At 49.0% G+C, this 27,454-nt stretch overlaps 1 protein-coding gene across 1 annotated transcript in view; it reads left to right on the top strand.

Annotated features, from left to right (window-relative positions):
* The first annotated feature begins 4,118 nt into the window (after positions 1 to 4,118).
* LOC138295402 (fucolectin-like) overlaps positions 4,119 to 27,454 on the top strand; it is a 143,104-nt gene continuing 119,768 nt past the window's right edge. The window contains exons 1-2 of the mRNA XM_069233670.1: positions 4,119 to 4,202; positions 9,287 to 9,354. Of these exons, the coding sequence (XP_069089771.1) occupies positions 9,288 to 9,354 (67 nt within the window). The 5' untranslated portion in view covers positions 4,119 to 4,202; position 9,287. The remainder of the gene's footprint in view (positions 4,203 to 9,286; positions 9,355 to 27,454) is intronic.

The raw sequence follows: 27,454 nt of genomic DNA on the forward strand, positions 1-27,454 counted from the left end.
GTCAGAACGGAATGCTCTGGTGGCCACAGGGGCCTGAAGCCAAGCCGTCAGGACCCGGGGGCTGAAGGGATGGGCCGCCTACGCTCTGAAACAGGGACCAAGCAGTCAGCGCCAAAGACTGGGGCCTTGGACTCTGATGGCCACAAGCTAGATGCGGTGCTGGCAGCGGTGGAACGCATAGGAACCTCGCTGGATCAGGCTCCAACCTCGCTGGAGAGCAAAATCAACAAGGTAGCTAGTGATCTTACCCTGCTTCATGCCGACCATTGTAAATTAGCATAAAAACTCCTCTCCCTGGAAGGCCAGCTAGACACCTTCATGCAAGTGGTATTGGACAGGCTGGAAACTCTGGAGCGCTGTGCAAAGGACGCTGAGGGGTGCTGCAGGAGAAACAATATCCATGTCGTGGGCCTTCCGGAGGGTGTGGAGGGTACAGACGCAGTCACCAACGCTATGAATTGGCTTCAAGAACTGGTCCCAGCGGGATCGCTAACACCCTTCTTCTCAGTAGGATGCGCCCATCGGGTCCCAACAAGGGCCAGACCACCGGGTGCCGGCCCAAGTCCTTTCCTTACATGGCTGCTGCACTTAGCAGACAGAGACATAATTCTGCAAGAGGTGAGATCACTCCTGATACTCCAGGTTGATAATGCACAGGTTATAATGTTCCCGGATGACACCATTGCCGTGCAAAAACAACGGGCCTCCTTCCTGGTGGTGAAACGCAAACTCCACACTTTCCACCTAACATCCTCCCTTCTCTTCCCCGTGAAGCTGCAAGTGGTGACCAGCAAAAAGACTCACTTCTTTACCACCCCAGAAGATGTCTGGGAGTGGCTGGAGTCGAACTACCTGAGCAGCCAAAAAAAGGCAAAGGAGGAGGGGACCGCACAAGGAGACTCACAACTCCACAGGCACAGAAACCACATAAGACGTGAGGCCTTCCCCCTGGATGCCAACCATGCCCCAGACCTTGAACAGATCATACGGGAACGTCAGAAGGCGCTGCAGAATGAGGCGGGTATCAGTGACCCACTGGCTACTTCTGACGCAGAACCAGAACTAGTTGACTCTGACCTTGAGAACAGTTCTTTTGCCAAAATGCTCTCTGATACTGGCTCCTCTGCCCCCCCCTGCGGTGACACCACAGATGGCAGACAGTATCATTTGAGCTACTGTAGCCGTCAAATATAGAAAACTCAACCCACCAGTAGTCACGTGATACTGTTATATAACACGACTTAAGGGCTGTGTTACATCGTATATTGTACTTGTCTCCACACAGACTAGTTGGCTCATCTCCTATATCTCTCAATGTGGTGTGCTGCTCTCCTCCCTTGACTGGAAAGCTGAGGTGGTTCTCCGCACAGTTAGCTTGGTCCTACATTGTACACTGTGCTGCACGCCCATCTGCCACCCATGATTGTATCATGTCCGGGGCCTCTGCCCCCAAAGCTCCCTAACCACTGCTTCACACCCTTTTGTTTGCGGATTGGTAATGCCAGATAGACAAGTTACATAGTTTGGGCGGATACTGGTTGTCCTGCTCTGATGGTATTTCACATTATTGTTTCAAGCCGCGCACGTTTGGTTTTGATTGGAGCCCGAGTCCCTTTCGCCCTCATCCCCCCACCTGCCCCCCACCCGGCAGCCAGATAGAGTTAGCCCTCCCCGTGACCTGGATCCTGGAGAATCACCCACCCAGTGACAAATATAACCTCTACCAACATTCTGACATGGAATGTGCGCAGCATACACACGCCAGCACACAGATATTCCATATACTCATATCTTAAGAGACACTTGATTCAAATAGCGCTCTTGCTGGAAACCCACATCACACAGCCAATTTACAATTAATGCTGAATCTTTACCTTGGAACAATGCTACATAACAAGGCTGTTTACTGTGAAGACATTTGTGATAACTTGTGAATCAGATGCGTCGGCTGCTCCCAGCAGTCATGTATGTACACTTAGCTGACCCCCATGGTACCATAAGTTGCTTTAATATGCAGGTTTTCCTTTCCTTTACATGATTGTACTGCAACTTTGAATATAGTAAAGCAATAAAAAAGATTCAAGCAAAAAAAATGGAGAGTCGTAAAGTGCAGTGGAGTGACATAGAGGGGAGTGTCATAAAGTGGCGTGTCATAGAATGATGTGATATAGAGTGTCATGGAATAGAGTGTCATGGTGTAGAATGTCATGGCATACAGTGGCATGGCGTAGAGTATTGTGCCGTGCAGTGGAGTGACGTTCGGTGGAGTAGCATACAGTGGCAGTGAGAACAAGGTAAAAGAAAGGAGAATGCACTCAAAAAATGGGGGAAAAAGCAAGGAGAAGGCATACAAAAAACAGGGACAAAAACAAGAAGAAAGCAGTGACAACTAGGGAAAGGTAAGGAGAAGGCACTCAAAAAACAGGGGAAAAGGCAAGGAGAGGACAGGAGCAAGAGTGATGCAGCAGCACAGGGAGAGCTGGGCATGGGACCTACGGCTGGGACATATGTGTCAAGGGAGCAATCAGTATAAGCAATTGTCAGTTGAAAAAGCCAGAATCTGTTAGTTTCAGGGCCTCATTACGAGTTTGGCGGAGGGGATTATACACAAATGTGGCGGATATCCCATCCACCGTATTACAAGTTCCAAACTCGTAATGAGGCCCTTAGTGTCTATAAAGCTGAGTAAGCACTTAAGATGGGTATGCAAAATACAGTTCACCCCTTCCCTGATCTAAGCATGACAGAAGAAGATTTCTAGACAACCGCTGCACTCTGCTGGTTTTCCCTGTTCTGGGAGAGGATCCAGCATATTGGCTGTCCCCATCATAGCACACTCCATACACAAAGAACAGAAAGTGAACGTGAGTTATATGCACACTTTATAAAAGCCTCTACTCTACTCTACTCTTCTCTAGCTGCAGCAGACAAATACCATCTGAAGTTCATACACAGTGGCCAAATTTTCAGATTACTTATGTGTGGTATTTACATGTTTCTAGTGCACTTATGTGCGACATTTAAGTGTTGTATGTACGACACTATGAGTGTCACTTAAAGTTGCATATTTTCCTTGGTTTAAACCTCAGTTTATTTAATCAAATTAACTAGTAAGCCACAGCAATGACATCTAGTAAAGAACAGTGTAGGGAATCTCTGACATCACCAGTAAAGACAGCAGGGAATCCCTATGAACAGAGATCTAACCTATCAGCGCACAGCAACCCCTAGCAGAGGAGAAAACCCCTCATATTTAATTGAAGTCAGTTACCGAGAAGTAGAAAGTTTTATAGAATGACTTCAAAGACTTATGAGGTGTGCACCATGGTAACCGAATGGGCCCATCTAATTTGTGACAGCAGACAGCCTGTGTTCTTTAAGTTTTAATTATGATTCCCACTGTAACGGCATTTTTTCTTACATTTCCGTATGTAGGTGTCCATATTTATATTTCGCTAATTTTATGTGTATTTATCCGTATTTATTTTGGGTTTTGTGAAAAATAAAGCTGAAAGTAACATATGACCACATGTATTTAACTGATAAATGTACATTCTTACTCGAATTCCTGCCAGTGTCGGTGATTTCAACAAACACAGGTGATAAATCAAGACTCTTATATGAACAAATGCAAAGTTTATTATCAATCTTGCGTATCTATTTCTTTTTAAGCCTCGTTACTAAAATGCCTTTCTTTTTTAACCCCTTACTTGTCACCTGTGCGTGTCACAAGCCAGCCATGAATCCTCACACTGAAACAGACTGCGAACAAGGAAATGTCACTCACAAGCAAACTGAAAATTCGGCAGCTGTCTTATCTCGGATTTTACAATGTTGACATTCTCCATTTGAGCGGGACACACCCCTGCCCATCGGTGTTCGAATGACTTCTTATCACCAAGGCTCAAGAAGCAACTATAGGTGTCACCACCACCAGCCCAAATAATGAACTTATTTATATAGGTGTAGGAGGAAGTTGGAACTAAGTAAATGGTTTCTTCGAAAAGTAATATTTGGAAATTAACCACAAGCAAATGTTTGTCCTGATGCTCTTGTGCAACAGCCGGTTAAGTGTTATAGCACATCAGCATAGGAGCTGACAGCTCATTGGCTGCTGGAGGGTACTTAGACCTGCGCTCTGTCTGGGGTGACAGCAAAGTCCGATTCAAGAAACCCCAGGAGCCAGACACTTCAAAGCACAGGTAAGAGACTGGACATAGCAGGAATTGTTGAAATGTGTAGATATGCAATAGGCAACATCACTGATGCTTCACAAAAAGGTAGTGCAAGCCCAAGAGTAAATTTGGTGGGTCTTAAATGTCACTTTTGTTCTGCATTTCTACACATTTATATTTATTACTGATTCCTGCAGCACTGTATGCTGAAGCACGTAGCAAAACAAGCATTTGCAATTCAATAGGTCTTTTGTGAGAGTTAGAGCTATTTGCGTAGTAAATGACAAATGTCTTTTACCTATGTGTTTTGGTTTGGAGTGTAGCGGATGTATGCTAGGTGCCACAGCAACCCTCCCAGGCCTGTCGCCGCAGGAGAAAGACACAACAATGCTGCCATCTTGAGAATGCCTTTCCTACAGACTGGCTGTGATACCCTATACATGCAATCCTTTCTAGTGTGTTTACCTAAACTTTTACAGCACCAAACAAGCCACAAAGAGGCACATTTGTGACATTTAACCCAGCGAATGAGGGTGTCAAAAGAAAGAAAAGGGGACAGCCGTATATTTCTGTGTGTTAAACTTTTAAAGAAATTATTCCTCTACATTGGCAATACCAGCCTAACTTTTAAAAACATTGACTTTATACAAAGATAATAACAGAAGAGGCAGCTAGATATTTTTTTCTATGAAGCTTGAGGCTGTAAAGTGCTTGGGTCTGGAGTCAATACTCCTTTTCCACCATTTCGGAGACAGCACCTTTAGCCATCTTCTTGCCTAGAACTAACCTATGTGCTCCGGTGGTTACCATGTGCTATTGCTTAATGTTAAACGCTACTCCAGTCAGTTGGTTAATGCTCCCATTGCAGAGGTCTTGACAGAACAAGAATGTCACAGATTACAATCCCAACATAACTTGTTCCCCTCTTAATCTCTGCAAGGTTGATGCTAATGAATTATAGTGATTTTGTGAAGAATGGCACCTGCTTTGCAGCGCTATGAAATGGCAGAACCTGCATTTCCACACGCTATATAAAAAAAACAACAAAAAAAACGAGTTATTCCCAGACTGCCCCAACACGCACCAAACAAAGAACTTTAGAGCTAGGGAACAAAGTTCAAGTCTCAGCACTGGTTCAACATCCTGTGATTCTGGGCAAATCACCTATTCTACCCTTGCTACCAAAAATGAATATGTTCTTGTGTAATGTAACCGGTGCTCATGTAAAGCCCTGTAATACCTTTGTGTCAAGTTCGCGATATACAAAACTGCAATTCGTGCTATACAAAACTGCAAAAAAATAAATAAATAACGATGCTCTCCAATACCTTCGCACTACATAAAACTGCAAAACAATTAGTAAAAAGACAAAAGGGCAAAGTGGCGAGGCAAAAGAAACAAATAGTGCCTCATACAAAATTTTATGGCCAACCGTGCAATCATCCATGTAACAGGGTCAGTCTAAAGCCCACAGAATGGATTACATGTCGAGAAGAGTAGCGCTTGCGCGCTGCTATACTCTACAAAAATGACCTAACAGGGTACAATAAATAGGTGTAAAGACTAGAAAAGTACATGAAAAGAATGAAAACAAGCATTGGCAATGCCAACAGGTGTCGCCCACAATATGTATATTAACCAACATTATGCCAGTGCAGGCATCACAGCAATGGTGGATTTCTTTTGTTTTCGTATGAATACTAGAGTGCTTGTTTGTTTTATTAGATTGTTTTCGTTAATTTATGAATTTGTTCTTTGCTGCTGTTACAATAGTGAAAGGCTTGTTTGTAATATTTGTCACGCGAAAACCTACCTACTCATTCACACAGAACAAAACAAATAAAATTTGTTGCAATGTACACGCAAATCTTTTTCATTGATGTTAAGAGCTCAGTGTCTGGACTTCTGTCTGATCTCAACATGTTCCCATTGGCATTGCTCTAAAAAAGCACTTACCACAACCAGAGCACTTGCTACTGGTCACAGGACCCCGCAGTGCACACCAGATGGCCCCCTGATTTGGAAATAAAGTGCACACTATGTAGGCATCTGCAGCACGTCCCCATCCATCCCTCCAACATGACTCCCATTTTAATCACATCATCTACAGCCTCAAAGGGCCACCCTCATGTCACCTGTTTGTGTCCGCATCACAGTTTCCGCCTCCAGGCCATTAATTCACTCTGTCTCCGGCCGAATCCTGGCTGTGCCTCACCAAACTCTCTGCAACCGCCGTAGCTGCAAAATGTACCTCTTTAAGGCCCATATTTATACTCGGTTTGCGCTGAATTCACTGAATTTTCTTTTCTTCCGCTAATTCAGCGCAAAACTAACTCCATATTTATACTTTGGTGTGTTTTCTGGACGTGAAAACCTACCTTGCACCAATGAGATGCAAGGTAGGCGTTCCTGTCCAGAAAAGGACGATATGGCCTTAGCGCCATATTTATCCCCCGTGCTAAAATCCAGCACGTGGGATGGGGACTTAAATAATAGTGCTGAGCTTGCTCATATTTAATTAAAGTCAGTTACTGAGAAGTAGAAAGTTTCATAGAATGACTTCAAAGACTTATGAAGTGTGCACCATGGTCACCAAATCGACCCATCTAATTTGTGACAGCAGGTAGCCTGGCTTGGGGCCCCCTGCATGGTGCTGGCCTCAACGGCCATGCCCAGGGCACATTCATCCCCTGGGCATGGGCATGGCCTTTGGGGTGGTGGGCATGGCTCCTGTCTTCACTAAGACAGGAGCCATGTCCATGGGGGTTGTGTGCCAGAAAATGGTGCTACACTGCTTAGAGGCATTTGTTTTGCCTCTAAACAGTGTAGCGCCATAATTTGGAGCACAAGCTCTGGTTTCCCCTACGCCTCCCCCACCCTGTTAGCGTCCTTTACAAGGATGCTAACAGGGCATAAGCGCCGGCTAGTGCCATTCCATAAATATGGCGCCTGGCCGGAGTCTTGGAATGGCGCTAGCCGGTGCTATACTTTCTCACGCAAAACTGCGCTAACACAGCTTTGCGTGAAAAATAATAAATATGGGCCTCAGTACCACGGCCCATATTTATACTTGGTTTGTGCTGAATTCGCATATTTTTTTTTACGCTAATTCAGCGCAAACATAACTCCATATTTATACTTTGGCGCTAGAAACGTTTTGGATGTGAAAACCTAACTTGCGTCAATGAGATGCAATGTAAGCGTTCCTGTCCAGAAAAGGACGATATGGTTTTAGTGCCATATTTATCCCCCTGTGCTAAAATACAGCACGGGGTGATGGGGGCCTTAAATAATGGTGCTAAGCTTGCTTAGAGCCATTATTTAACACCTGGGTATGGGCAGGCGTTAGGGGACCTGTAGGCATATTTCCATGGTCAGAGACCATGGAAAGAGCCCACAGGTGCCTTTCCTGGCCCCAGGCGCACCACCACACACCCACCCCCACCCCCCCACACCAGAGGGACACCACAGGATGGGGGACTCATCCCAGGTAAGTCCTGGTAAGTATTTGTTTTTTCAAGCTCGGGGGGCCCTGGTTTGGGGCCCCCTGCATGGTGATGGCCCCAATGGCCATACCCAGGGGACATTTGTCCCCTGGGCATGGCCATTGGGTTAGTGGGCATGGCTCCTGTCTTTACTAAGACAGGAGCCATATCCATGAGGGTTGTGTGCCAGAAAATGGTGCTACACTGCTTAGAGGCATTTTTTGCCTCTAAACAGTGTAGCGCCATATTTGGTGCACAAGCTCCGGTTTCCCCTACACCTCCCCCACCCTGTTAGCCTCCTTTAGAAGGAGGCTAACAGGGCATTAGCGCCAGCTAGTGCCATCCCATAAATATGGCGCTCGGCCGGCGTCTTGGAATGGCGCTAGCCGGCGCTATACTTTTTCGCGCAAAACTGCGCTAATGCAGTTTTGCGCGAAAAAGTATAAATATGAGCCCACATTGGCAAACAGTGCCTTCCAGTGCATGCTCTGCAGGATAACCAGCGTCCACAGTGTGCCATGCAGGTCTGCACACACAAGTACTGCCCAAGCCTTGCCGTGTCTCTGTGACTGCTACTTGAGCCTCAGAGTCATGCAGCAATGTACACCCAGACAGCCCAGGTGAGGTGGCAATGCACACCCAGGCAGCCCAGGTATGGGTGTCAATGCACACCCAGGCAATCCAGGTATAGGTGTCAATGAACACCCAGACTGCCCAGGTATGGGTGACAATGGACACCCAGACAGCCCAGGTGTGGGTGTCAATGCACACCCAGGCAATCCAGGTATGGGTGCCAATGGACACCCAAACAGCCCAGCTATGGTTGACAATGGACACCCAGACAGCCCAGGTATGTGTGGCAATGCACACCCAGGTAGCCCAGGGATGGGTGGCAATGCACACCCAGACAGCCCAGGCATGGGTGGCAATGCAGCCTACATAGCTGTGCATCGTGGGCATCACACTAGAAGAAAGACGTCTGTACTATACAAACACCGGTTACATGGAATAGCCTGAACATTGGCCTATAACTGGCCTGCCCTAGCATTTCCAGATCCTAGAGAAGGCATCCCTGCCGGACTAGCAACCAAACTTAGCTCAGGCATAAAAGTTCAGGGTTAAGGAAAACGCCGCATCAGCCTTGGCTCGGATGGAAGGCACACTGACCACCTCAGATGACTTTGTTTATCTTTCTGGGAATTGTTTGCTATCTTTGGCAAAGTTTTTTAAATAAATGCTTGTATAAGAAGTGACCTTTAACACACTAGTGGTCTTTTCATCCATGAGACTTGTCAAACGAAGACAAACATAATTTGGGTTATTACAACTTTGGTGGAGGTGTTAATCCGTCCCAAAAGTGACGTTAAAGTGACTGATATACCACCAGCCGTATTACGAGTCCATTATATCCTATGGAACTCGTAATACGGCTGGTGGTATATCCGTCACTTTACCGTCACTTTTGGGACGGATTAACACCTCCTCCAAAGTTGTAATAACCCCCAATATGTTGTTATTTTCTTTTGCGCAATGTATTTCTGAGGTTCCCCAAAAACAAAATGCTGCACTGTGTCTAACTACTTTATGTGATAGAGGTTATGAAAAATGTTGCATTTCTGTTGGCAGGATGAAAACTGTGCTCCAGACCGCCCTCACCTGCATGATGCTGGTTATCTGTGCCTCTGGGTACTCAGGTAATATGCAAATCATTTAAAAGTTCAAATCTGTGTTTGGAATATAGGATATATTATTTATTTACCGTATTTGATCTGAAATTCAGTTTATATATTATCATTTCCCAAAGTGGCTGAGTCACCCATTCTTAATCTACAGTCAATTCAGTGCAAATATGATCTTCCCAGTTGGGATCCCAGACATGGAAACAGATGTAGAATATGGATGCTGTACCTATGCAGACATCTCCCTCTTTAACTATGCCCCTTTAAAAATACATTATACCTCCAATTACTAAAAACCTATACCCCTCACATTTTAACACCTGGTTTAATCTCAGTGCTCATTTACTTCAACCTGCTCATTAGGAAAGAATTAATATTCAACAGCTCCTGTTTCAACAAAATGTTATCCAGGAGTGGCTCACTTTCCTGTTGAATACCAAATGTTAGCCCTGTAGTTGTACTATAGCATCCTCTGAAAGCAATTTCAGTTTGACAGCTTTGATTACATCTAGATGACGGTCAAGTGTGTCACACTTTTGTCATAAATACAGAATGTTAGTGCTCTAGTTGCTCAATAGAGCTGTATGATGAAGCTGCAGTTGGTCACTGGAGAGCTAACAGAATGCTCCTGGGGTTGAAGTAAATATTTCAGTCTTGATGGCAGAATGTTTTACTGACAAGGATGTGGAAGATATTTGAGAACTCCTATAAAATGTTCCCTCACTTTAGCTTTCTAGAGCACTAACCATAATTTTCATGACAAACCATGACAAAAAGAACCCCTCATTTTATTCATTTCTGAAGGAAATTAAATAGGTTTTACAGATTTGTCTTCATCAAGATGGCATTCAGGCATGCCACATGTTTGTTACAAAAACCGAATGTCAGCTATCAGTTGCTCACCACAACACTGTGGGAAAAGTACAGCACTGGAGAGTCGATTGTCATTCAGCTGCTGCTGTTTGAAGTACATGTTTTACTCAAAATATCAGAATGTATTCTCTTGTTTGAGGAAGACAGCATGAACATATAGGAAATATGCTCTAATTTTAGCTTCAGGAACCTTTTCCATAACCCCTATGACAAAAAACAGTTTTCTGTCAAACATGGTATATCCAATCGCATACAATGTTGTCCATGTTGTGGCCAATCAATCAGTATTGACTAGTCACCTTTAAATTGGTCTATCAAAGCCTGCCCGGAGACCAACAGTCCAGATAAACCTACATTTTTCAACACAACTGAAGCCCTTCTTTAAACTCTCATTCCTCAACAATGACTGAATGGATTTACAACATATCAGAAAACGCACACTTTGTGACTAAACTCACAAATATGGCTATAACTGGTAAACAGATTCATGCTAAACCTTGGCATGAAAGTTGATGTTTCCTCCAAAAGCTTGCTTTTTGTGATTTGTTGTAAATCTTTTAAGTAGTCGTTGACATTATTGATTGAAAAATGTGCTGCATAGGCTTGACGTGATTTAGGGGGTCATTATGAACACCGGTGGTTCCGACCGCCATATAATACACACAGGGAGGGCCACCTGTGGCGGCCAACCGCCACTACCAGGCTACCGCCGAAAGGCAGCCTGATGATGGCGGAATACATTATCCGACAGGGCATATGTACCCTGTGTCCCCCAGCCTTTCCATGGTGGGTTACCCCGCCAGGGAAAGGCTGGCGGAAGGGGTGCTCCGGGGATCCTCTGGGGGCCCCTGCACTGCCCATGCATTTGGCATGGGCAGTGCCGGGCCCCCGTGCAGTGCCCCGTCGTGCAGGTCACTGCCCGATTTACGGGCAGTAATCTGCGCGTCGGGTTCTGCTGCACCCGCCACACTGAGGCATTGACAATGGCTCCATGTGGACCCAAGGGTAGGTCGCTCCCCCTGCCGCTGCAGCTCCTCCAGGTTCCTGAGTTCCTGAGACCCACCTCACAGTAAGTACCCCCCCCTCCCAGCCCCTCGCTCTGCCCCGCGCTACTCACCCTCTCTCCTGCTTCTTTTCTTCTTTTCTTCTTCTCTGTTCTTCTGTTCTTCCTCCTCGCTCCTCATCTGTAATCTTCTTCTGTACTCTTCTTTCCCCCGTCTTCACTCTTCTTCTCTTCTTCCTCATCTTCTTCTGTGGTCTTCTGCCCTCTGTTCTTCGTTTTTCTGTATCTTCTTCTGTGTTCTTCTGTGTTCTTCTGGTCTTCTTTTCTTCTCTCCTTCCGGTCTTCTGATCTTCCTTTCTTCTCTCCTTCCGGTCTTCTGTTCTTCTGTTCTTCTTGTCTTCTGTTCTTCTTGTCTTCTGTTCTTCTTGTCTTCGGCTCTTCTGCCTCCTCCGTCCTCTTCTCCCCGTGCCTGCCCTCCTGCTCCTGCCTCATCCCCCTCCCCCACTTGCATCCCCCTCTCTATCTCTCCTATCTAACCCGTTCACTATCTACCTCCCTCACTCCTCCTATCTACCTATCTCTCTATCTCTCTATCCCACTATCTAACTCCCTCACTCTCCACCTCCTCCTATCTTCCTATCTATCGATTTCCCTATCTATTTTCTCTATCTATTTCTCTATCTCTCCCCCCCTCCCTCACCCCCTCTATTACCTATCTTCCTATCCTCTCACGCTACCTCTCACCCTCACCCACCTCTACAACCCCCCCTCCCCTATCTTCTCAACCCTACTCCTATCTTTCTCCCTTATCTCCTAAACCTCCTAACACTCACCCCCCTCCACCCTTAAGCCCCCCTCCCCCAGCTCTTCTCACTCTACCTGTCCCCCCCTCCCTTGCGCTTTCCCGCCGCGACCTCCTGCACGCCCCCGCCCCCCAGCTCCCATTCGCCCCCACCTGACCCCTCCCCCCCTCCTACCTCATATGGCGGCCGCTGTGCGACTGCGCGCAGTGGGCGCGCCACTGGCGCGCCGGAGGTGCGCCAGAGGCAAGCCCGTCTGCGCCCGTCCGCGCCTCGCCCGCGCCCAGCGCCACGACCCCTGGTCCCCAGCTCTCCCAAGCCCCGCTGACCCGCTACGACCCCACCACCCTCCACGCCCTCAACCCAGGACGCTCCAACACCTGCTTCCAAGCTCACCCCAAACGCACCCATGGACCCTTCGCCTGCAACTCCTGCAAACGCACCTTCCACCACGCAACAACCACGACCACAAGCCCACGCGCCATCAACCACCTCAAGTGCATCCTAGTCAACGCTCGCTCCGTCCACAAACACGCCATTGAACTCTGGGACCTCCTGGACTCCATAGCACCGGACGTCGCCTTCATCACGGAGACCTGGATGAACGCCTCCTCGACCCCTGACATCGCCACTGCCATCCCCGAAGGCTACAAGATCTCCAGAAAAGACCGCACCAACCAGGTAGGAGGAGGTATCGCCATCGTCTTCAAAGACTCCATCAGCGTCACCACCTCCACCGAAGACACCCCTCTCGCCGCTGAACACCTGCATTTTCAGATTCGCACCGATCCGAGGACCACCCTCAGAGGATCCCTCGTCTACTGTCCTCCCGGGCCACGCGCCCCTTTCAGCGACGCCATCGCCGACTTCATCTCCCCGCACGCCCTCGCCTCGCCGGACTACATCCTTCTAGGTGACCTCAACTTCCATCTGGAACAAAACAACGACCCCAACACCACCACCCTGCTCGCCAACCTCGCCAACCTCGGCCTCAAACAACTGGTGAACACCGCCACCCACATCGCCGGACACACGCTTGACCCCATCTTCTCCGCCAGCAAACACGTCTTCTTCAGCCACGCCTCCGCCCTACACTGGACCGACCACAGCTGCGTCCACTTCACATTCCGACGCGAGACCCACCACCTCCGCACCCAACCCATCCCTCGTCGACAGTGGAACAAGATCCCCGAAGAGCAACTCTTCTCCGCACTCGCCGCCAACCAACCCACCCTCACCGCCGACCCCAACGACGCAGCCCTCAACCTCACAAACTGGATCTCCAACTGCGCAGACATCCTTGCTCCCCTCAAACGCACGCATCGACAGACCAACACCAAAAAACCTCTCTGGTTCTCTGACACCCTCAAAGAATCAAAGAAAACTTGTCGCGCCCTTGAGAAAACCTGGCGCAAGGAACGCACCGCTGACAACATGACCGCCCTCAAGAACGCTACCCGCGAACACCACCACCTGATCCGCGCTGCCAAAAGGAACTTTTTCACCGACAGACTGGACAAAAACAGACACAACAGCAGAGAACTCTTCAGCATCGTCAAGGAGTTCTCCAACCCCAGCGCCAACGCCGTCACGCCCTCACAGGATCTGTGCGAATCCCTCGCCACTTTCTTCCATCGCAAGATTAGCGACCTCCACGACAGCTTCGGACACCAGACCCAACCATACACCACCGAACCGGCATCCACGGCCATCACCCTCAACAACTGGTCCCACATCAACACGGAAGAAACCAAATTCATCATGAACTCTATCCACTCCGGCGCCCCTTCGGACCCCTGCCCGCACTTCATCTTTAACAAAGCCGACGACATCATCGCCCCGCACCTCCAGACCGTCATCAACTCTTCTTTTTCTTCTGCTACCTTCCCCGAATGCTGGAAACACGCCGAAGTCAACGCCCTACTAAAGAAACCTACGGCTGACCCAAGCGACCTAAAAAACTTCCGCCCCATCTCTCTTCTGCCTTTCCCAGCCAAAGTAATAGAGAAGACCGTCAACAAACAGCTGACCACCTTCCTGGAAGACAACAACCTGCTCGACCCCTCACAAACCGGATTCCGAGCCAACCACAGCACTGAAACCGCCCTCATCTCAGTCACTGACGACATCAGAACCCTGATGGACAACGGTGAAACAGTCGCCCTCATTCTGCTCGACCTCTCGGCTGCCTTTGACACCGTCTGTCACCGCACCCTAATCACCCGCCTCCGCTCCACCGGGATCCAAGGCCAGGCCCTGGACTGGATCGCCTCCTTCCTCTCAAACCGTTCCCAAAGAGTTTACCTCCCTCTGTTTCGCTCAGAACCCACCGAGATCATCTGCGGGGTACCCCAAGGCTCATCACTCAGCCCGACACTCTTCAATGTCTACATGAGCCCCCTCGCCAACATCGTACGCAAGCACGACATCATCATCACCTCCTACGCCGACGACACCCAACTTATACTCTCCCTCACCAAGGACCCCGCCAGCGCCAAGACCAACCTACAAGAGGGTATGAAGGACGTCGCAGATTGGATGAGGCTCAGCCGCCTAAAGCTGAACTCTGAAAAAACGGAAGTCCTCATCCTCGGCAACACCCCGTCCGCCTGGGACGACTCCTGGTGGCCCACGGCCCTCGGCACCGCACCGACCCCCACAGACCACGCCCGCAACCTCGGCTTCATCTTGGACCCTCTTCTCACCATGACCAAGCAAGTCAACGCCGTGTCCTCCGCCTGCTTCCCCACCCTCCGCATGCTCCGCAAGATCTTCCGCTGGATCCCCGCCGACACCAGAAAAACCGTGACCCACGCCCTCGTCACGAGCCGCCTGGACTACGGCAACACCCTCTACGCCAGGACCACAGCCAAACTCCAAAATCGCCTGCAACGCATTCAAAACGCCTCGGCCCGCCTCATCCTCGACATACCCCGCAGCAGCCACATCTCCGCACACCTGAGACACCTGCATTGGCTCCCTGTCAGCAAAAGGATCACCTTCCGACTTCTCACCCACGCACACAAAGCCCTCTACGACAAGGGACCGGAATACCTCAACAGACGCCTCAGCTTCTACGTCCCCACCCGCCTCCTCCGCTCCTCTGGCCTCGCACTCGCTGCTGTCCCTCGCATCCGCCGCTCCACGGCAGGTGGGAGATCTTTCTCCTTCCTGGCGGCCAAGACCTGGAACTCCCTCCCCACCAGCCTCAGGACTACCCAGGACCACTCCGCTTTCCGGAGACTCCTAAAGACCTGGCTGTTCGAACAGCGATAACCCCCCCCCCTTTTTCCCCTGGCGCCTTGAGACCCGCACGGGTGAGTAGCGCGCTTTATAAATGTTAATGATTTGATTTGATTTGATTTGAGTCAGCAATGTCCTGGCCCAGCAGAATGTTCTTTATGCGGCCCGCAGGGTCTCAAGGGGGCTGGCGGTCTATGGACAGACCGCCAGCATGAACATGGTGGTAAACACCGCCGTGTTCATAATGACCCCCTAAGTCTTTTTCATATCTTGTCAGTGAAAAGGTAGTTGATTATTGGCTTTTCAGCGCCTTGAGACCCTATGGGTGATTAGCTGGGCTTTACAAATCCTTGATTGATTGGCTTATAATTTGTGCACCGCTTCATGAAGATACATGAAATTTGGCAATTATTTTGTAAGTAAAAATTACTCTTGGTGTTTTCAGATTTATGTAGATCCATCAAGGAAGGCCCAAGTAAAAAAAGGGTCAGCAAAAACACGCTTTTTGCTAATAACTTTGCCATGGTTTGATGCATCTGCACACAATTTGGCAGAAGCCTGAATATATATATATATATTTTTATTGATATATCAGATTTTGTCAGTCGATCAAGTGAGAGGTGAAATTAAAGGGTAGGTGATCCAAATAGTTCTGTTGCTCCTACCTTTCACACTGTGTAATGAGTGTGCATTACAAGGCCAGCTCTGGGGCGGTGTGACTGGTGCCACTGCAACGGGTGCTGACTTTGGCTGGGGGTGCCCTATTTGCAGGTATATTATGGTTTTAAAAGCACCTGCTGTGGCGTTCATTGTCTCAAGCAATTTTCAGGCAACAATAAATATGTCAAGGTAACTCTGGTGATTATTGTTCTGACTGGAGAGAGATCTGAGTTTTCTGTAGTCGAAGTTTTAAGGTAGCACAGAGGGTTAATATGCCTACTGCAAAGGACCTGTATGATGCAGATCACAAAGTGCAAACAATGCAAATAGGTCAGTGGGTTACTACATTTGTCAGAGAGGTCCTTTTGTTACTTGCAGTTCTTAAGTTAAAACCCTAATATAGAACAGTAGGCTAGTAACTGTCATCAGAGAAATGCTTTATACTGCAATGTATAGATTAGAGTGTTGTGATTTTCCCCCAGTCTTTCATTATCCTAATGTTGCAAAGAGGGTTAATTTGGGTCAAATTAATTGCTATTATTAAAGAGAACACCCTACCATGGTGTTACATTTTAAATTCAGAGTTTGTATGTCTCCAGACCATGCTTAAACTAATCAGCCCACCAGTATGGATGACATGTGACTCCTACACCTTGTAGTCCCCTGTTTTATGTAACATTTCTTCTACACTGATTTACACACATATAATTGATTGTCTCTGTTTAATGTGTGGGCAATGTAAAGTGCTCTGACACCATACACTGTTAAGTGACTTTATAAAATTAATTAAAAGTATCTGAGAGAGAGAGTGGTTATGGAGACTTGAGGGACACTGTTAAAGAGTGGCAGTGAGGGAAATTGTGACAAAGATGGTAGTTGGGGGGCACAAACAAACACCGTCGCATAGGGCCCAGGCCAGCCTTGGTATATCAAATGTGGCTGGCAGTTTGCATGTTACATCCAATGCAGGTATGTCAGGTTTTAATCAGATCCAATGGGGAGACAAAGTTGAAGGGGGAGGGAACAAAACATTTTTGAGTTAGTAATAGCTAAGTAACTAAAATGTAGTCAAACTAGTTAAAAGTTAGTTATGCATCAGCAAACACAAACCTGAAAAAGCCCTGAAATATGCCCTGAATGGTGTGCAGCACACAATGCATTCCTCCTGCCATTCTTGGTACACTATGGGGGTCATTACAACCCTGGCGGACGGTGTTAAAGCTGCGGAAATACCGCAAACAGGCCGGCGGACAAAAAAAGGGAATTATGACCCTGGCGGAAACCGCCAACAAAGACAGCCCCTTTAACACTTCGCCAGCCACGGAGGGACAGACAAGCAGCGCGGCGGTCACCGCCAACAGACAGGCGGGAGACAATGTACAGCTTTTGCTATGGGAAAACGCTCACCTGAACAAATCCCACGAGGAACGAGGACTCCATGGAGCCGGAACTCCAAATACTCCCTGCCCTTGTGTTTCTGCTCCTCTATGACCAACAGCTACGTAGGCGCCGAAGACAACGGTGAGTACTGCACCTACGACACGGGGAGGGGGAGGCAAAAGTTAGGGGGACACCCACCAAACACCCCCACCCTCGCATATTACAACATACACACCAATGCATTCACAAAAAATCACAGGAACAACCCACAATCCCCCTGGAAGAATGAAAACACAAAGCGAAATTCGGTCAAACAATGTAATGTGCCAATATACATGTCATACAAAAATATACAGATATATATTTGAAAATCAGTCATAATTATATACAATACGAGAAGTAGTGCAGATATGTACATAACAATGTCCATCAGTCCAAAAATGCATGGACGAGGCCCACAAACGATACCTGACCACAATCGGAGAGAACACTGCCGGGGCATCAGATAGAAATACTACAGGCACCTCAGGGGGAAGGGAAGGAGGGGCACCTCAGCCGGATTACTGCAAAGCCAGATCCACGACGGGGCTCCATGCACATTTATGCCATCCAGGGGAGTGCAAAGCCACAGTCTCTCGTCTCTACAGTGGGTGGTTTGCCCACTGTGCCATCCTGGGGAGTGCAAAGCCACAGTCTCTCAAGTCTCTACAGTGGGTGGGTTGCCCACTGTGCCATCCTGGGGAGTGCAAAGCCACAGTCTCTCAAGTCTCCACAGTGGGTGGTTTGCCCACTGTGCCATCCTGGGGGGTGCAAAGCCACAGTCTCTCAAGTCTATACAGTGGGTGGGTTGCCCACTGTGCCATCCTGGGGAGTGCAAAGCCACAGTCTCTCAAGTCTCTACAGTGGGTGGGTTGCCCACTGTGCCATCCTGGGGAGTGCAAAGCCACAGTCTCTCAAGTCTCCACAGTGGGTGGTTTGCCCACTGTGCCATCCTGGGGAGTGCAAAGCCACAGTCTCTCAAGTCTCTACAGTGGGTGGTTTGCCCACTGTGCCATCCTGGGGAGTGCAAAGCCACAGTCTCTCAAGTTGATGAAGGTCTCTACTGGTACTGGGGGGGACTGGTGCCCAGACTGGATGAGTCTCCCCGTGAAAGGTCGTGTCCTGTCACTGTCCCAGCTGCACATGGGATAAGGATGCCTGATGTGGCGGTCCATTCATTCCTACCCGGTGCTTGCCCTGTTCAGCGGTGCTTTGCCATGGCGGTCTTTGCCCTGTTCAGCGGTGCTTTGCCATGGCGGTCTTTGCCCTGTTCAGCGGTGCTTTGACATGGCGGTTCTGGACTGTTCAGCGGTGCTTTGACATGGCGGTTCAGGACTGTTCAGCTGTGCTTTGCCATGGCGGTCTTTGCCCTGTTCAGCGGTGCTTTGACATGGCGGTTCCGGACTATTCAGCGGTGCTTTGCCATGGCGGTCTTTGCCCTGTTCAGCGGTGCTTTGACATGGCGGTTCTGGACTGTTCAGCGGTGCTTTGCCATGGCAGTCTTTGCCCTGTTCAGCGGTGCTTTGCCATCGCGGTCTTTGCCCTGTTCAGCGGTGCTTTGACATGGCGGTTCTGATAAGGACATTGGTGTGTGGTATGACGTTCTCTACACTGGACATTGGTGTGTGGCATGACGTTCTCTACACTGGACATTGGTGTGTGGCATGACGTCTTCTACACTGGACATTGGTGTGTGGCATGACGTTCTCTACACTGGACATTGGTGTGTGGCATGACGTTCCATCATTGCCCAGCGGGGCTGTGGCAGCCGGGGCCCTCCAGGGCACTGACTCCGGCAGTGGCGGCGGTCTCCTGACCAGTGACGATACTTGGGCCCTCCTGGGCACTGACTCCGGCGGTGGTCTCCTGACCAGTGACGATACTTGTGCCCTCCTGGGCTGTGACTCTGGCGGTGGTCTCCTGACCAGTGACTATACTTGGGCCCTCCTGGGCTATCTCCGGCGGTGGTCTCCTGACCAGTGACGATACTTGGGCACTCCTGGGCACTGACTCCGGCGGTGGCGGTGGTCTCCTGACCAGTGACGATACTTGGGCCCTCCTGGGCTGTGACTCTGGCGGTGGCGGTGGTCTCCTGACCAGTGATGATACTTGGGCCCTCCTGGGCTGTGACTCTGGCGGTGGTCTCCTGACCAGTGACGATACTTGTGCCCTCCTGGGCTGTGACTCTGGCGGTGGTCTCTGGACCAGTGACGACGGTGCTGGCGGTTGTGTCTCGACCGCCGGAAATGATGGCGCACTTCTCCACCGTGACACTCACAACAGGCTGGGCAGACTTCCTCTGGCCCTTCCCCACCTTTGGTGGAGTCACAGCTGACTCTCCAATCCCCTTGGAGCCCATGTCAGTTGTTTTCCCACCAGGAGTCTTAACACGGTCCCGTCGTCCACTCTCCAAATTTAGAGCCTTTACAGGGGGTGGGCTGCCAGTGCCTTGGCTCCGGGTCCTACTGCCTGCCCTGGTGGCTGGTGCACTCCACAAACCTTGAACAGGCACCACTGGTATTGGAGGCCTTTTGGCTGAGGCGCTACAACGGGACTGATGAATTGGAGGGGGGGATGGGGGCAAAAAGGTCAACTTTACAGAGGGACAGTTTCTTTTTTTAAATCTGTTTATTAAGCTTAATACAAAACAGGGTACAAGAATAGCAGTACAGTACATAAGGCTTGGTGAGAGAATGCCCAGCTTCCCACTCCATATGCTTTTCTTAACGTTTGTACATTACGCTGTACAACATAGCTGTATTTTAGTGTACTGGCTTTCAATTAACATTATATAACAAGTAACACTTGACATAAAGGTTATTATTCTTAAATATGTATGTTAGCGTCAAATATAATATTGAGAGCGTATGACTATGTAGGCATTAAGGGCTTCATTACTATGTATGCGCTGTGGTGTAGGGAGCTGACAGTTGCAGGGGGCGTCTGGCGGGAAAATAAGTTATGGGTTAGGCATGGCGTTACAGCAGGATGAGACTGTTTTCAGCAAACTTGATTATTATGGTTAATTTTAGTAATAGCGTGTCCCCGGAGTATTAAAGGGATTTTCTCATGGTGGATATTTGTCATCTCTGGATTCAATTCTGACTACAAAAAGGTCCCAGCTTTCAGTCCCGCCTTGTGCCTGACCTCTATTTTGTAATTGCCTTAGTGTTTGAGATTCCGCCAGTGCGTAATCGTGCAGGTCTCGCAGCCAGAGGGAATGAGAAGGGGCATTTGGGGCCTTCCAATGTGTAGCTATTAGGCGTTTATATGTCACAAACGCCAGATCCACAAACTTGTGGATATGTTTATCTCCTTTTGTGCGGTGACGTATGTTAAGCAAGCAAGATACTGGAGTAGGGGTTAATAGCAGGTCTACCACGTCTGCGGTTGTAGCAACAACGCGGTTCCAGCTAGTGTTAATTGCATGGCATTCCCAGACCATATGGTAGAAAGTTGCTGCGGGGGTAGCGCATCTCGGACATATGGAATTAGCGCCTGGGTATATTTTATGAATACGAGCTGGGGAGAGATATGCTTGATGCACATAATTGAATTGCGTGTATCTTAATCTGGAGTTGCGAGATACAAACTTAATCGAACTAAGGGCTGTGTCCCAGGATTTTTGTGCAATTGGTGCAGGAAGGACGGTGTCCCAGCGGTGCTTGACCTGGGTAAGGGCCTTGCATCTACCTGCTAGAAGTATTTTATATAGTTTGGTAACAGCGCGTTTTGCCTCACCCATAGAGAGTATTGTAGTAAGCAGGGGAGATTCTTTTGGTTCGTTGTGACCGCAGCCCCATATGTGACGTAGAAGATTAGTTATGGCATTGTATGTCAGAAAGGCACCCGGTTTCATTACCTCCGTAGCAACCAAGTCTGTAAACCTGATTGCACTGGAGTCATAGTAAAAATCTCCCACATTCAGGGTATTAACCGCTCGTACGTCATGATGAGAGGTTAGGGCCTGGATACCTGGTAGCTGTGGCAGTGGGAGCAGGGGAGAATAAGGGAGGGGCTGCCCTTTGCCCTGTACGTATCTCTTCCAGCAGTGTCTGGCCGAGTCCAGTAAGGGAGTATTATGTTGTAGATGAGAGGGGCCCGTTAGTAAACATGTTAATGTCGGTGTTGGGGTTGTGTAAGCCCTAATAGCTGTGGACTCTGTATTGGATGGTTCATTGAGCCATTTAGTGACCCACTGAAGTTGGGCTGCTGCATAATACAGCTCAAGGTTCGGCATGCCCAGGCCCCCCTCTTCTTGTGGATAGTGTGTGGTAGTTAGAGCTACTCTGCGTCTGTCTCTGCCCCAGAGCAAGTCAGTTAACAGGGAATGCGCTTTGTGGAAAAACGAACGCGGCAAGATCACCGGAAGTGCGGAGAAATAATATAAAAATCTCGGTAATATTAGCATCTTGACTATTGCTGTCCGGCCCATTGGCGATAGAGGTAAGGAACTCCAAAATATCAAGGAGCCTCGGGTGGAGCGAAGCAGCCTGTCTATGTTACCTTCCCTTAGATCTGACATAGAGTGATATACTTGAACACCCAGATATTTGAAGGTCTGGTGTGTCCATGGTAGTTGATGCATGGGGAGAGACGCTCGCTGTACAGAGGGCAAACAAGTAAGAGGGAAGATACAGGATTTAGACCAATTCACATGTAAGCCAGAGACAAGAGCAAACATATTCAGTATGCGCATTATCCCGGGAAGGGAGATAAAATGATTGCGCAAGTATATCAGGGCATCATCTGCGTACAATGATATTATGTGATATGTGTCAAACTCCAGTATGCCCCATCTTTGTGCGCATCCCCTGAGCTTAATTGCGAGTGGTTCCATAGCTATTGCGAAAAGCAATGGAGAAAGCGGGCAGCCCTGCCTGGTTCCTCTATTTACAGGAAAGGCTTCCGACACTACCTGACCGGTTTTAACTCGGGCTATTGGTTTAGAATATAGTGTAGCAATCCAGTTGATAAAGCCACTCTGGAAGCCGAACGCCTTGAGGGTGCGGAATAAATATTCCCAACCTAGTGTGTCGAACACCTTCTCTATATCTAGTGACACGGTCACACTATTTGGGTCAGTGGTATTTTGCATGATACGGATTAGGCGCCTTATGTTAAGAAAGGTGTTTCTACCCGGGATAAACCCCGACTGGTCAGGGTGTATTAAGTGCGGCAAATGGGGGAGCAATCTATTTGCTAGGATTTTCCCGAGGAGTTTGCAATCCGAGTTCAAAAGAGAGAGTGGTCTGTATGATCTAACATCCAGTGGATCTCGTCCCGGTTTTGGTAGGACCACTATTAATGCTTCCCTCATAGAGTCTGGTAATTGTTTTCTATTTCGTGCTTCATTAAACACCTCTAGTAAGGGTTGCAGTAGATGAGTGCTTTGTGAGTTATAGTATTCTAGTGGTAGACCATCTGTGCCAGGGGTCTTGCCGCGCGCCATCTGGGAGAGGGCCAAGCGAAGCTCCTCAGTAGTAATGGGGCCGTCTAGCATGTCAGCATTATTGACAATATTTGAATTTTGAGGGATCTGAGCTAGAAATTCAGCCAGTTGTTATTCTGCAGGGGGGATAGAGGATTGGTATAACGAGTGATAATACGTGTAAAAGGCCTTGTTAATATCAGCTTGAGTGTTAACCACTATTCCTGTTTGTAATTTGATAGCCCCTATCGGCAACGATTGCGGAGATTGACGCACCAGCCACGCCAGCAGTTTGCCCGATCTGTCCCCCTCGGCGTGTTGTCTCGTTTTGAAGTGTCTGTAGTCATGCTTGCTAAGACTGTCATCCGTTTCTCTGTATTTTGCTTTCAGTGAGATTAGTGTTTCTAGTGGGGTATTATTTGTTGAGACTTCGATCTCCGCCCTATGTATTTCGGATTCTAATTTTAATAACTCTGTGGTCAGCATTTTCTTAATGCCCACAGATGCTGCCAGGCAATGCCCTCTAATTACTACTTTATGGGCATCCCACTCAGTTGCTCGGGTTGATGTTGTGTTTCTATTTAGAGAGAAATAGGACGACAGAATTAAAAGGGGGGTCAGTCAGGGCGTCTGGCTGCAGGCGCCATGTTGGAATACGGGCATGTATGTGGCCCCAGAGCAATGTTGGGTAGTGTGGGTTGTGGTCTGATAGAGTACGGGCTAGGTAGCCAGATGTAGCTACCTTTGGGATTATGTTAGGTGTAGCGAAGAACATATCTAACCTGGTGTGAAGTTTGTGCACTGGTGAATAGAAAGAGTACTCACGTAGTGTGGGATGAAAAGTTCTCCAGATTTCGCTTAGCCTATTATTAGATGCCCAATCTGCCAGGTCAAGCGATGCTCGTTTAGCCGGGGCGTGAGTTAATGGAGGGGTAGAACTGTCTTTCAAGATATCTAGAACGCAGTTAAAGTCCCCGCCCCATATGGCATCTGTTGCGGGGTCGCTGAGCATGCTGCTACCCAGTGCCTTGAGGAAGTCTTGTTGATTTGTATTAGGAGTGTATAATGTTATCAGGGCTAGGGGGACTCCATCTAAAGTACCCTCCAGTACCACGTACCGCCCGTTTGGGTCACATTGCGTGCGGGACATAGTGTATGGAACCCCGGGGGCTATCCAGATTATCGCTCCTCTAGCATATGTTGAGAAGATGGTCCCGTATAATTGGCCTTTCCATTTTGTTTTGGTATATGCCAGCGAGGACTCAACTAGATGGGTTTCTTGCAGCATCGCTATGTGTATCTGGTGCCTCCTGAGGTATGTATAAATCCGTTGCCTTTTGCTTGCGGATGCCATGCCCTTTACATTCCATGTGAGAATTTTATAGTGTGTGGTATAGCGCTGATTTTGGGATGCCATGGAATTTAAGTGAGTCAATATGGGGGGATACCGCCTGTGGCTGCGTAAACCTGAATTTCTTTGTCCTTAGAAACGCATACTTGTCAATTAGCCTCCTAGTCACTGGAGTGTGTGGCCTGCCTCTTAGGTGTATATTGTGTTGTGACGCTCTGTAAATAGTACATGTCAATACATATAACAATAAAACATTACATTCAACTACAACTATAAAATCTACTATACTTAGCAGCAGTTGCAATAATAACAGGAAGGAAACAAAACTTGTCGAATTAGGGTAACGGTCCATATGGAGCGGGGAGTTATCCAAGACTGCAGGTGGATGAGTGTCTTAGACCCGGCCCATTTTGCGCATGTTGGTATCCTTGCCGAGCAGGAGCGGCAGCAAGCCGACCACACGAGTTAGGGAAAGTAATTTTGTGATGACAAACTACGGAAGTATCTAGACAGGAGTAGCGGATGAGGCGATCACCTATCTACAGGGGAAAAGATTTAACAAATGTCATCTGCTGTACGTGGAGTAAGGCTGGGGCCGCGGGCAGACTCCGCCGAGTCGGAGTTTAACTCTGGGTCAGGATCTGTTTCTGATTGTCCAGATAAGGATGTCGGTGATGCGTTGGCAAATCGCAATGTAGACTGTAGCAATAGCGATCGTTCAACTCGCGATTGTTCAGGAGTAGGTTTGTTATCATGTTTACTGCGAGGTCTGCGTTTATCCCTTGGAGGTAGGCTTTTATCATTGGGTGATAGTGGGTCAGCTAGACCTTTTGCGTGAAGCCATGTCCATGCGTCTTCAGGCGTAGAGAAGAATAGAGTGCGGGTATTGTCTTGTATGCGAAGTTTAGCGGGGAACAATAAGGAGTACTTGATATTGTGCTCTCTCAAACGCTCCTTGACCCGGTAGAATGAGTTTAGTTTTTTTTGTACCTCTACTGTAAAATCCGGGTAGGCGGTTATTTCAGTGTTCTCAAAGTGCATTGGGCCTGCTTTTCGGAATAGTTGCAGTATAAGGTCTCTATCACGGTAGTTCAGTAATTTTGCTATGAGGGGACGTGGATATGCTCCCGGTGGTGGAGGTCTGCCCGGGACCCTGTGGGCGCGCTCTATGGAAAAGAACTTTGGGACATTATTTTTCAATACCGATTCCGTCAGCCATTTTTCGATAAAGAGTTCTGTGCTGGGGCCCTCGACGCGCTCCGGAAATCCCACGAACCGGATGTTATTTCGACGTGATCTGCCTTCGGCTTCCTCGGCTCTGCGTTTAAGTGTCTCAACTTCTGTCTTTATAGCACCCAGCTGTGACTTAACCTCACGCATAGATGGCGTGAGGTGCGACGAGTCTTTTTCCAGCTCAGCGACCCTTTCCACCAGCGCCTGTTGGTCCGTGCGGAGCAAATTAACATCTTCTGTGATTGAGCCAATCTTCGCCTCCAAGGTTGTTTTGGTCTCGAGTATGGCTTGTAGCACTTTTTCGAATTGTGCTGAGTGCGTTTGCAATGTCCCTTCCATTTTCTGAAGGGCTTGATATGTGTCTGAGGCCCCGGAAGATAGGGGCGGCGTAGCAGAATCCATGGTTCCAGGGGGCGCTCGTGGAGTCTTTGGTTTTCCCATTAGGTGTTTTTTGTGCAATGCTGTTGTTGGTCTTTGGATTTAACGTTGCGTTGCTTGATTTTATCGCATTGGCTAGGTGCTTTAATGCTGATAGCGTGATTAAAATGGTGCTGAAAGGTTTAGCTGCGCTTCAGCGCTTGAGGATGTCAGGCGGTCCGCTCTTTTCCTACCTCACACTTACTGGTAGGCGCCTCTTGGGTCAGTCACTTCTACAGTTTATTGCTAGTTGTGTTCCTGTTAATGTCTTACATTGTAGTAATATTATCTTTTCTCAGGTCTTCCAACTTGGCTTAACTTTTCTTTGTTTGCCTCTAGTGTGATGGGGTGTTTTGTTCCCTTGTGGCTACAGCCGCTGGTGGTTAAATCCTGGGCTAGCCTTTCAATTGTCCTTATTTCTATATGACTGGTAGCCTCCTGGTTATCGCCCTGGTTAAATGATAGCCCACAAGTTTTTTGGAGGAGTACAGGAGAGTTATGTAGTGCCTGTGCAGCCGTCGTATCCACTGCCGGCCGCAGTATCAATGGAGCGAGGCCCCCGAGGCGAAGCAATAGCGCAAACGAGCCGCCACTTACCGCCTACGGGGATCCCTGATACTCCGCACGATCGCGGCTCCAACCGCACCTCCTTTTTAGTGCAGTCAGCGCTCGGTCTCCGCCCAGCGCGGTCGCGTGGCGGCAATGGCCGCTCCGAGCGTTCCACAAATCAGCAGCGAGCCGAGCGCCCCAAGCGCCGGAGGCTCTCCGAGAGCATATCACCATATCCTAGGGCCTCCGACAGTGGCAGGATCTGGGGCAGAGAGAGCCGGTAATTCCGCTTTTGCTCACCACGAGCCCTGCTTTCTGCCTCTCGCTCCTCGCCGAGGGCTGAGGGGAGGCTCAGGCCACCAGCTCCTGCGTGGAGGCCGATCGCGGCGGGCCCGCAGCACCCGCGCGTCCGTGACCCCCGGCAGTGCCAGTAATCTGTGAACTAGCCGGCCAAGACCCCCGTCTCCGCTCAATGCGGTCGCGTGGCAGTAATGGCCGCTCCGAGCGCCCCGCAGAACAGAAGCGAGCCCAGCGCCCCAGGCAGCTCACTCGCCGCTCCGCTCGCCGCCGCTCCGCCACGCTGGTTTCGCGGCTGGGGGGGATGGTTCTCGACCCCACAGCGGGTCAAGGGTCTTTGTAGAGGATTATTATTTTAGGCCGGGTCGGAGCTGCGATTTATGCGTCCGACCCGGTCGCCATCTTGGACACGCCCCACAGAGGGACAGTTTCTGACGAACACTGGGATGGGTAGCTGGAGGGGGTCTGGGAGTGGAGGAAGAGGAGGTGGTTGTCGGAGGTGTCACTTTAGCTGGTTTGGGTGCAGGTGCAGGTACTGGAGGCTGTCGTGAGGTGGATGGATGTTGGGTGAGTGATTGCCGGCGTTTGTGTACTTTGGGAGGGGGCGTCACAGACACACTGGGAGAGGACACAGGGGACATGTAAATGGCAGTGGAGGTGGTGAGTGCAGGTGAGCGGCTTGTGGTGCTGGGTGTCCTGGTGCGATTCATGGTGCCTGTAGATGTAGTGCATGCAGGTGTGTGTGTAGACGAGACTGGGAGGGAGGAGGGAGAAGAGGAGCAGGGGGACACAGTGGAGGCAGTGGATGTTGCTGTGTCTGTATGTGGGTGAGGCTTGCG

The sequence above is a fragment of the Pleurodeles waltl genome, chromosome 5 (assembly GCF_031143425.1).
Source record: "Pleurodeles waltl isolate 20211129_DDA chromosome 5, aPleWal1.hap1.20221129, whole genome shotgun sequence".
NCBI classification, from domain to species: Eukaryota; Metazoa; Chordata; class Amphibia; order Caudata; family Salamandridae; genus Pleurodeles; species Pleurodeles waltl.